Source organism: Mustelus asterias, chromosome 14 (genome assembly GCF_964213995.1).
Source record: "Mustelus asterias chromosome 14, sMusAst1.hap1.1, whole genome shotgun sequence".
In the NCBI taxonomy this organism is placed as follows: Eukaryota; Metazoa; Chordata; class Chondrichthyes; order Carcharhiniformes; family Triakidae; genus Mustelus; species Mustelus asterias.
The window spans coordinates 107546630-107557671 of NC_135814.1; the positions used below are offsets into that span (position 1 = coordinate 107546630).

At 50.5% G+C, this 11042-nt stretch overlaps 1 protein-coding gene across 1 annotated transcript in view; it reads left to right on the forward strand.

Annotated features, from left to right (window-relative positions):
* LOC144504107 (uncharacterized) overlaps nt 1-10733 on the forward strand; it is a 32995-nt gene extending 22262 nt beyond the window's left edge. The window contains exons 5-6 of the mRNA XM_078229284.1: nt 4662-4886; nt 10463-10733. Of these exons, the coding sequence (XP_078085410.1) occupies nt 4662-4850 (189 nt within the window). The 3' untranslated portion in view covers nt 4851-4886; nt 10463-10733. The remainder of the gene's footprint in view (nt 1-4661; nt 4887-10462) is intronic.
* Nucleotides 10734-11042: the final 309 nt, after the last annotated feature.

Genomic DNA, 11042 nt, shown 5'->3' on the forward strand with positions numbered 1-11042 from the left:
AGGCCATTCGGCCCATTGAGTCTACTCTGCCATTCAATGAGGTCATGACTGAGCTGGTGTGATAATCCACAACTCCCACTTTCCTTTTCCCCACAATCTCTCGATTCCCTTACTGATTAAAAATCTGTCTATCTCAGCCTTGAACATACTTAATGACTCAACCTCTACGGCCCTCTGCAGTAAAGAATTCCACAGATTCCCTCCCCTCTGAGAGAAAAAGGAGGTGATTCTCTCATCCTGCTCTGCTGGTTTTCTAGTGCCGTGGGCTGGGAGATTTAAGCGGTGCCCGATTAGTGCGGTCTGCGCTAGGCATCCGGCCCTGAGCACATCTCTCAGCGTTAGATTTCTGGCGCCATCAGCTTCGCCTCAGACGTTGGCACAGAGCTGGATAATTTTAATGTGGGTAATTTTAATGTGATTTAAATATAATTAGCAGGCCCGGGACTGGAGTCTCCTGGCCTGCTTGCCTCTTCCCCCACCAGGAGTATTTCACTCCAGCGGGAGTTACTATAGCTCCCTATTTGTGTGGAGCTTGTGGCCCAACCCAGCTGGAGTGAAGGGGGGTAATCATGGCACTCCAGAGGGTCGGGCGCCAGGTGGGGTGCCCCCTGGGCATTGCCACCTTGACAGTGTCAGTCTGGGCCCCCGGAACTGCCCAAGGGGCAAAGTGCCAGTGTCCAGGGGCATCTTGGCACTGCACATGGCAGTGGCAAGGGGGGCAAAGCCTATTGGGGATGGGGCCTGTTGGGGGCAGGGCTTCTGGGCAATCGGTGGGGGTGAGGGGTCTGGCTGCCACTCTGCATTCAGGATCAGTGGGGGAGGCCAGTGATTGGGGCTGGCCATCGGGGCGGGGTCGGGACTACAGGGGACAGTCGTCAATGCGGGTGTGGAGGAATTGGGACTGCCAGTCGGGGCGGTCGGGGGGGGCGGGGGGGTGGCGGGTGGGGGGGGGGGGCGGTGGAATCCGGGGTGGAGGGGTGCGGGAGATCAAGGTAGGCCTCTAGACTTTTCCAGAATTTCCAGAATTGGGGGATTCTTGGAAGATTGCTGCCAATGCATCCACTATCTCCTTCCTTTCATATCCTAGGATGCAGCCCATCATCTCTAGGGATTTCTCAGTTTTCAGCCCCATTAGTTTCTCTAATAATTTTTCTCTAATGATAATTACTGGGCAGAATTTTCTCAGAAAATCTTCCCAGCGAGCAAGTTTCATGAGCTTATGGCACTCTGTGAAATACGAGGGGAGGGGTGGGGGGAGATGGTGGGGGTGCAGAGCCTATTCACACCAGGAAACTGGCTGCAGACTGCTTGGGGTGCTATGGCGCATGTGACCTGTCCTCCCAGTCTACACAGTGAACTGGGAAATCTATCAAACCCCCACCCCTGCAATATACCCCTCCCGATTATCACCGCCCACATGGACCCCCCCAATCACCAGCCTCCTGAACGGCAGCGTCAACCCTCGATCTGCACTCCCACCAATCAGCCCCACCCACCGAATGCAGAGGCCCTATCTTCCATCCCCTACTACCTATCTGCCCACCTGCATCCCTTTGCCAGGCTCCGCCCTATCAGGTCCTGCTGCCTTTCACACTGCCGGGTATCTGGTGGGTGTGGACCATCTGTGATTCTGGCTGGTGAGGACCTCTGCTGACAAGATTGGAAAGCTAAGTAGCCCAGACCATTATGTCCCAGGCCGACTAATGATATTAAAATTATCTTATTCATATTTAAATCAGCCTTGTGCCCCTCCTGGGTGAAAGGTTGATTACGACGGCAGAACGGGACTGGCAATATTGGAACAGGCAAAAAATCAGGCATGAGCCCAATTTTTCGCCTCTTGCTCATATTTCCCGTCCCGCTACGTGACTCGATTAGCACAGAAAGGTGGGAAAATTCCACCCACTGTATGTAATTCCTCCCCACTTCTCCCCCTTGATAACTTAGTATTTTTGGAATGTATTATTAATGAAGTCCACTGTGAAGACGGGTGCAAAGTACCCATTTAATTCCTCTGCCATTTTATCTCGGGCGGCATGTTGGCACAGTGGTTAGCACTGCTGCCTCACAGCGCCAGGGACCCAGGTTCAATTCCCAACTTGGGTCACTGTTTGTGCGGAGTTTGCATGTTCTCCTCGTGTCTGCGTGGGTTTCCTCCGGGTGCTCCGGTTTCCTCCCACAGTCTGAAAGACGTGCTGGTTAGGTGCATTGGCCGTGCTAAATTCTCCCTCAGTGTACCCGAAAAGGCGCTGGAGTGTGGCCACTAGGGGATTTTCACAGCAACTTCATTGCAGTGTTAATGTAAGCCCACTTGTGACACTAATAAATAAACGTTAACTTTTGGTTCCCCATTATTATTTTTCCAGTCTCGTTCTCTGAGCAGCCTCTGTTCACTTTGGCCTCTCTCTTTTTTATACATTTAAAGAAGAAGATTTCATGCTGATTTTGTGGATACTCTGCTGAAACCATCCAACATAAGGACAGTAAGAAGCCTCACAACACCAGGTTAAAGTCCAACAGGTTTATTTGGTAGCAAAAGCTTTCGGAGCGCTGCCCCTTCATCAGGTGAGTCACCTGATGAAGGAGTAGTGCTCCGAAAGCTCGTGATTCCAAATAAACCTGTTGGACTTTAACCTGATGTTGTGAGACTTCTTACTGTGCCCACCCCAGTCCAACACCGGCATCTCCACATCACAACTTAAGAACAGAAGACTTAGGAACAGGGGTAGGTCATACATCCCCCTATTCAACAAGATCATGGCTGATCTTCTACTCAACTCCACTTTCTCAACTATTCCTCGAATCTCTGGATTCCCGAAGAGCCAAAAATCTCTCAAACTTTGCCTTGAATATACTCATCAACAGACAATTCTGTGTGTGGTAGAGAATTCCAAACATTCTCACTCCTTTGAGGAGTTCTTTTCTTCCCAGTACTAAATGGCAACCCCTATCCGAAGGTTATGACCCCGAGTTTTAGCTTCTCTGGCCAGGTGAAGCTATCATTCAGCCCTTAAAGAATTTTATATTACTCAGTGATATACTTCTAGTACTTCTAAACTCCAGAGATTATTAGCCCAGACTACTCAATCTCTCTTTCCCACCGCAGGAACCAATCTCATGAATGAACATTTGGTGCACTCCCTTAGGTAACATTTCCTTCCCTAGGCAAAGCGACTCAGGGCTCTGGTTAATGTATACCTGGGGGTGCTGTAATGCCCTGGTTAATGTACAGCTGGGGGTGCTGTAATGCCCTGGTTAATGTATACCTGGGGGTGCTGTAATGCCCTGGTTACCAGTATGGCTGGTCAGACAATTATTGGTGAACAAGCCTATAGAATTCCTGTTGGTAATGCCAATGGACAGTTTACGGTCGGCAGTCCGTTTACACAGCCACATAGTCCACACAGCAGCAACCAGAGACTTCAGAGACCTCCGATCCATTTCTCAGAGAGAGGATTTGTATAGCAAACTGACACAGAGTAACAAAATCAGCAAATTACAGACGATAGCATTTGACCTGTTCCCAAACCAATGACTGTGGCTGGTTAAAGCCATAATGCACACAACTCTATAAAAGCAGTTTGCTTCTAGCGAGGTCCCACAAATAGCACATGAGATAAGTGAGTGATTAATCTGGTTTTAGTGTTGCTGATGTAGGGAGCAGCTGTTGGCCAGCAGAGTGCCCGGCTCCTATTCTGATAACATTATTCACCTGTATGAGTGGCCTGTCGCAATGCAACGCTCCTCAGTACTGCACTGAAACGGGATAACTGGTCCTGCAGTGGGGGTTGTCCTATAAATGCTGAGCTAGACAGCTACACCGCTATGTGAGACAGATTTGAACCTGCCCATGTGACACAGGATTCCAATCCTTTTCCCATACCTAGGGCCAGATTTTACAGCCTTGCTCGAGCGAGACCGGAAATTCCCACCCGAGGTCAATGGAGGTTTCCATTGTTGGACTCTTGCCCGCTCCGATTCTGTGGCAGGCGAGGTGGTAGATTTCCAGCCCTAGTGTTTAAAAAAGTTTATTTATTAGTGTCACAAGTAGGCTTACATTAACACTGCAATGAAGTTACTGTAAAAATCCTCCAGTTGCCACACTCCAGCGCCTGATCGGGTACACTAGTGGTGCACTAAGGCAGACTTTCAACTGTTTCCATAGCTAGTTATTCCTGGAACAGGTCACTTATCTGTTGCCAGGGGGTTTAGAGCTTGAAAGTCACCACTCCACATCAAGTGAGTCTGACCAGGAGTCTCTCCCGCTCTTACTGCCAGCCATTGGCGTGCTGGGAAAGTTTTGCAGGTTGACACTCAATCTGTTTGACTGTGTTATGACTGCACCTTCCTTGGCCATCAAGTCTTGGGGTGGGACTTCTGGACTTCTAGTTCAGAGGCAGGATCTCTAACCCACCATGCCACAACACCTCCCTGTGAGGCAGGACACTGAAGCCTAAAACTGGGTGACTGACAGATTTCATGCAGGTAAGACTGGTTGGTTAGTCAAGGCAGATTCTTCAGATATTCAGATTATAGACATATCAATATTAAGAACTTTGTGTTCTCTGGACTGAAGATACATCTCTTGAACAAATAAGGAAATTCTAAAAGCTAAGGAATTTTGGAAGATTACATCATTAAATGATATATTTTAACTTTAGGGTCATGACAGAAGAGGAAGACATTGGCGTTGCAGAAAGAAACCTGGTTCAAGAAGAAGATGGGGTTGGTGGAAGCGTTGGCAGAGACGTCACTGGGGCAGAGGAAGATATAACAGACGCCGATGGAATCGCAAGAGATACAACAGAAGAGTAAATAGCTATCAATATGCAGAAAGAACCAATCCCTAAGGCAGGAGGAGCTGGAGAGGGTAAAATACAAATGTAGTAAGTATCACCAGGAATTATTTTTCACTTGCTCTTTCTGTTTCATCGCTGTGATTGCTGGATCACGGAAACTTACAACTGATCTGTGTTAGGTGAACAATATCCCAATCCAACACGACTGCCCAGTTCCTATATCCCTTTATCTCCCTTTCATTCAGCCTCCTATTTCGCCAATAACCTATTTTTCAATGTTGATATTGGGGGTAATTTTTCTGCCCTGCCTGCCACAGGAATGGTAGCGTGTGGGGGGTGGGGGGGGGGGGGGGGGGTAGGGGGAAGGGCTGGAGGGTGAGGAGTGGGGGGAGGGGCTGGAGGGTGTGGGTTGGGGGGAGGGGCTGGAGGGTGAGGGGTGGGGGGAGGGGCTGGAGGGTGAGGGGTGGGGGGAGGGGCTGGAGGGTGAGGGGTGGGGGAGGGGCTGGAGGGTGTGGGTTGGGGGGGTGGGGGGGTAGGGGGAGGGGCTGGAGGGTGAGGGGTGGGGGGAGGGGCTGGAGGGTGTGGGTTGGGGGGGTGGGGGGTAGGGGGAGGGGCTGGAGGGTGTGGGTTGGGGGGGTGGGGGGGGGGGGGGAACCATGCAATGGTCCGTTGACCTTGGCAGCATTTTCTGGTTTTGGGACGAGTGTGGTCGGGAAATCCCGCCCATGGTTACAGCAGTTTCCTTTACAGTAATGATACGGGGTTTGATTTTTCGATATTATTTTGATTTTCTTTCTATTTCTATATGGTCACCTCCTAAATGTTGCCTTTCAAAGCGAAAAACCTAATTGTCTGAGACTTGGGATCAGACTCTCTTTCTGAACTGTCTCCAGGATTTGTATGTCTCCCTTGTGTCTCAGTGAACAGAACTGGACACTGTCCTCAAACTGTAGATCATCCAGAGATTGATGTGATTTAATCATCACCTCCTCTGTCTGTGACTGCTTTTTTTAGGTTCATTCATGGGATGAGGCAATTGTTCATAAGGTTATCAGTAAATGTCCATTTGTAATTACCCTTGAGAAGGTGGTGGGAGCTACTTTCTTGAACCACTATAGTCCATGTGGTGTTGGTACACCCACAGTGCTGTCAGGGAGGGAGTTCCAGGATTTTGACCCAGTGATAGTGAAGGAACGGCTGATATATTTCCAAGTCAGGATGGCGAGTGCTTGGGGAGGTGGGGGGAGGGGGGTGGTGGGAGTGGTGGGGGGGGGGGGGGGGGGGAATCAGCAGGTGGTGATGTTCCCATGTGTCTGCTGCCCTTGCATTCTGGATGATGGTATTTGCAAGTTTAGAAGGTGCTGTCAAAGGAGCCTTGCTGATTTGCAGCAGTGCATCTTGTGGATGGTACACATAGATGCCACTGTGCACTGGTGGTGGAGGGAGTGAATGTTTAAGGTGGTGGATAGGAAGGCAGTCCTGGATGGTGTCAAGCTTCTTAAAGTGTTGGAGCTGCACCCACCCAGGCAAGTGTGGAGTATTCCATCACACTCCTGCCTTGTAGATGGTGGGCAGGCTTTTGGGGAGTCAGGAGGTGAGTCACTCGTCGCAGAATTTCATGCATCTGAACACCCCCTGTAGCTACAATATTTATATGGCTTGTTCAGTTATGATTTTAGTTAATGGTAACCATCAATGAGTGCTTTAACAATGATAATATCATCGCATTATAAAGAGGAGATGGGTACGTTCTCTCTTGCTGCAGATGGTTTCTAGTCTGACTCTTGGTGAAAATTACTTTCCATTTATCAGCCTGAGAGTGAATAGTTTCCTGAAATGCCTCAGTACTCAGTGCATGGACTGCTTATTAACAACGGTGTTGCAAATGGAAACACACATTACAATCATCAGTGAAAAATCTGATCGCTGAGTGGTTACCATAACTGAGTTCAGCTTTTCAATCCCTGATTTATTTCATTAAATTGTTTTTGTTTCCCTAGCTGTCCTGGTGGGATTTGAACTCATGAATCTAGATCATTAGTCTAGGCATTGCGATTACTGGTCCAGGAACAAAGCCAGAATGTTTGCTGTTTTGGTTATATAATTCAGTATTCCATTTGTTTTTTGATCATTGTCCTGCAACAATTAAACATATTCAACATGTTACCCTGCAGGAAGCTGTGGACATAGCTCTGCCTTGGTTGGTGGCACTTTCAGCTTTAAGTAAAAGGTTGTGGGTTAAATTGCCTCCAGGACTTGAATATTAAAATCTGGACCGATATTCCTGGGCGGTTCTCCCCAGTGTGCTGGCCAATCTATATCCCTCGATCAACATCAGGAAGCCAGATTCTCTGATTATTATCGTATTGTTCTTTGTGGGATCTTCCTCTGCACAAATGTGTTCCTTACTTTACAACAGTGACTATTTTCCAAAAGAACTTTATTTACTGTAAAGAGCTCCAGGATGTCCTGTCCTTATGAAAGGAGTTACTTCAGTGCAAATCTTTCCTTCATGTTTTGTATCAACAGATTTTGCAACATTTTGCATAATTTATAATAACAGCAAAGAACAAAATCTGTGGAATCCATGAGTCAATAAACCCCAGAGAATGATTTCAGTTTATAGGGACTTTATATCATCGAGTGTTTAAACTTTCAGAATCATTGGCCAGGATTTCCCCACCCCATGGGAGGAGCGCCATGCGGAATGCGCCGTGCGGAATGCGATGTGAGGTTTGCACTGTGGGGGAAGCACTGTGGGGGGTGCTCTGTGGGGGTTGCAGTGTGGGGAGGTGCACTGTGGGGGGTGCACTGTGGGGGTTGCACTATGGGGGTTGCACTGTGGGGGAAGCACTGTGAGGGTTGCACTGTGGGGGGTGCGCTGTGGGGGGTGGACTGTGGGGGTTGCACTGTGGGGGGTGCGCTGTGGGGGGTGGACTGTGGGGGGTGCGCTGTGGGGGGTGGACTGTGGGGGTTGCACTGTGGGGGGTGCTCTGTGGGGGTTGCACTGTGGGGGGTGCACTATGGGGGTTGCACTATGGGGGTTGCACTGTGGGGGGTGCACTGTGGGGGGTGCTCTGTGGGGGTTGCGCTGTGGGGGAAGCACTGTGAGGGTTGCACTGTGGGGGGTGCGCTGTGGGGGGTGGACTGTGGGGGTTGCACTGTGGGGGGTGCGCTGTGGGGGGTGGACTGTGGGGGGTGCGCTGTGGGGGGTGGACTGTGGGGGTTGCACTGTGGGGGGTGCTCTGTGGGGGTTGCACTGTGGGGGGTGCACTATGGGGGTTGCACTATGGGGGTTGCACTGTGGGGGGTGCACTGTGGGGGGTGCTCTGTGGGGGTTGCGCTGTGGGGGGTGCACTGTGGGGGTGCACTGTGAGGGGTGCACTGTGGGGGGTGCACTGTTGAGGGTGTGCTAAGGGGGGTGCACTGTGGGGGTTGCACTATGGGGGGTGCACTGTTGAGGGTGTGCTATGGGGGGTGCACTGTGGGGGTGCACTGTGAGGGGTGCGCTGTGGGGGGTGCACTGTGGGGGTTGCACTGTGGGGGGTGCACAATGGGGGGTGTACTGTTGAGGGTGTGCTATGGGGGGTGCACTGTGGGGGTGCACTGTGAGGGGTGCACTGTGGGGGGTGCACTGTTGAGGGTGTGCTATGGGGGGTGCGCTGTGGGGATTGCACTGTGGGGGTGCGCTGTGGGGGTTGCGCTGTGGGGAGTGCTCTGTGGGGAGTGCGCTGTGGGGGGTGCTCTGGGGGGTTGCACTGTGGGGGTGCACTGTGGGGGGTTCACTGTGGGGGGTGCGCTGTGGGTGTTGCAGTGTGGGGAGGTGCACTGTCGGGGGTGCTCTGTGGAGGTTGAACTATGGGGGGTGCACTGTGGGGGTTGCACTGTGGGGCGTGCACTGTGGGGGGATGCACTGTGGGGGGTGCAGTGTGGGGTTGCACTGTGGGGGGTGCACTGTGGGGGTTGCACTATGGGGGTTGCACTGTGGGGGTGCACTGTGAGGGTGCACTGTGGGGTGTGCACTATGGGGGTTGCACTGTGGGGGTGCACTGTGGGGGGTGCACTGTGGGGGGTGCACTGTGGGGGTTACAGTGTGGGGGTTGCACTATGGGGGTTGCACTGTGGGGGTGCACTGTGAGGGTGCACTGTGGGGGGTGCACTATGGGGGTTGCACTGTGGGGGTGCACTGTGGGGGGTGCACTGTGGGGGGTGCACTGTGGGGGTTACAGTGTGGGGGTTGCACTATGGGGGTTGCACTGTGGGGGTGCACTGTGGGGGGTTCACTGTGAGGGGTGCACTGTGGGGGTTGCACTGTGGGGGTGCACTGTGGGGGTTGCACTGTGGGGGGTGCACTATGGGGGTTGCACTGTGGGGGGTGCACTATGGGGGTTGCACTGTGGGGGTGCACTGTGGGGGGTGCACTGTGGGGGGTGCGCTGTGGGGGTTGCAGTGTGGGGAGGTGCACTGTGGGGGTGCTCTGTTGGGGATGCACTGTGGGGGGTGCACTGTGGGGGGGTGCTCTGTGGGGGATGCACTGTGGGGGGTGCACTGTGGGGGTTGCACTATGGGGGTTGCACTGTGGGGGTTGCACTGTGGTGGGTTCACTGTGAGGGGTGCACTGTGGGGGTTGCACTGTGGGGGTTGCACTGTGGGGTGCACTGTGGGGGGTGCACTATGGGGGGTGCACTGTGAGGGGTGCACTGTGGGGGTGCACTGTGGGGGGTGCAGTGAGGCAGCCAAAAGTCCATTGATTTTGGAGGGAGTAGAAGATCCTAGCCAATGAGTCTGATAAAGTGTTATCAACCTTTGGTTATGTTGGAGGATTTGGTAAATATTTGTGTCTGAAAGTTAAATGAATTCTCTCAATTTCTGTCTGTGAACAAACATACAAAAATATCCCATGTCTCTCTGCTTCATAATCCCATAATTAAACAATTAAAGAAGGTTCACCAGGTTGATACCGGAGATGAGGGGTTTGGATTATGAGGAGAGGCTGAGGAGATTGGGTTTGTACTCGTTGGAGTTTAGAAGGATGAGGGGGGATCTTATGGAGACTTATAAGATAATGCGGGGGCTGGATAGAGTGGAGGCGGAGAGATTCTTTCCACTTAGTAAGGAAGTTAAAACTAGAGGACACAGCCTCAAAATAAAGGGGGGTCGGTTTAAGACAGAGTTGAGGAGGAACTTCTTCTCCCAGAGGGTGGTGAATCTCTGGAATTCTCTGCCCACTGAGGTGGTGGAGGCTACCTCGCTGAATATGTTTAAGGCGCGGATGGATGGATTCCTGATCGGTAAGGGAATTAAGGGTTATGGGGATCAGGCGGGTAAGTGGTACTGATCCACGTCAGATCAGCCATGATCTTATTGAATGGCGGGGCAGGCTCGAGGGGCTAGATGGCCTACTCCTGCTCCTATTTCTTATGTTCTTATGTTCTTAAATCAATTCTGTCACCGTAGCTATCCTGAGGGAACCACACATCCCTTCCAAAATCAAGCCCTTTTTCCACATGTATCCAAAACAAAATCATTTTTTTATTATAGAGAAGAGTTTTTCAGTGCATTCATTAACTGAAAACATTCACCAATAACTTTTCTGAAAATGATTAACTCAAGTTAAACGATTGGAGATTCTCACTGAATGAATTTTGCTTATTGAATTACAGATTTTATAAGAAAGCTGAAGCTTCAATGGAGACATCAGAGCAAAGGGAAGGACAAACAAGAAGAAAGTTTCACATGGATTGAACTGTTTAACTTTACAACAATGTTTCACTTTTAATTGTAATTAATTTACTGTTTAATTGTTAATGTTTGATTCTGCAGTTTATTATTCTGCTGTTGATGATATTCTCGCTGCTCAGTAATGTGACAATTCATTAAATCACTGATATATTCCATGTCGATGTGAAGTTGAATCATAAACTGAATCTTGTTATTTCTGTGTCACTGGGTTCTTTCAATTCTGTAACACAACATGAAAAAACAACTGATATTGGAACTGGATTTTCCCCTGAGGGTTGGCACCAGATTAAACCAGGAGTTGGATCATTTCCTGACATCACCTTCCCACGTTTGAAAATTCAGAGACGTCCCACAAGATTTTGATGTCTGGGAGTTGGGACAGGTTGGAGTCAGGAATGAGTATTTCCAAGGCAGCAATGGTGGTATAAAAGCAAAATACCGCAGATGCTGGAATCTGAAACGAAAACAAAAAATGGTATAAAATCTCACCAGGTCTGAAAG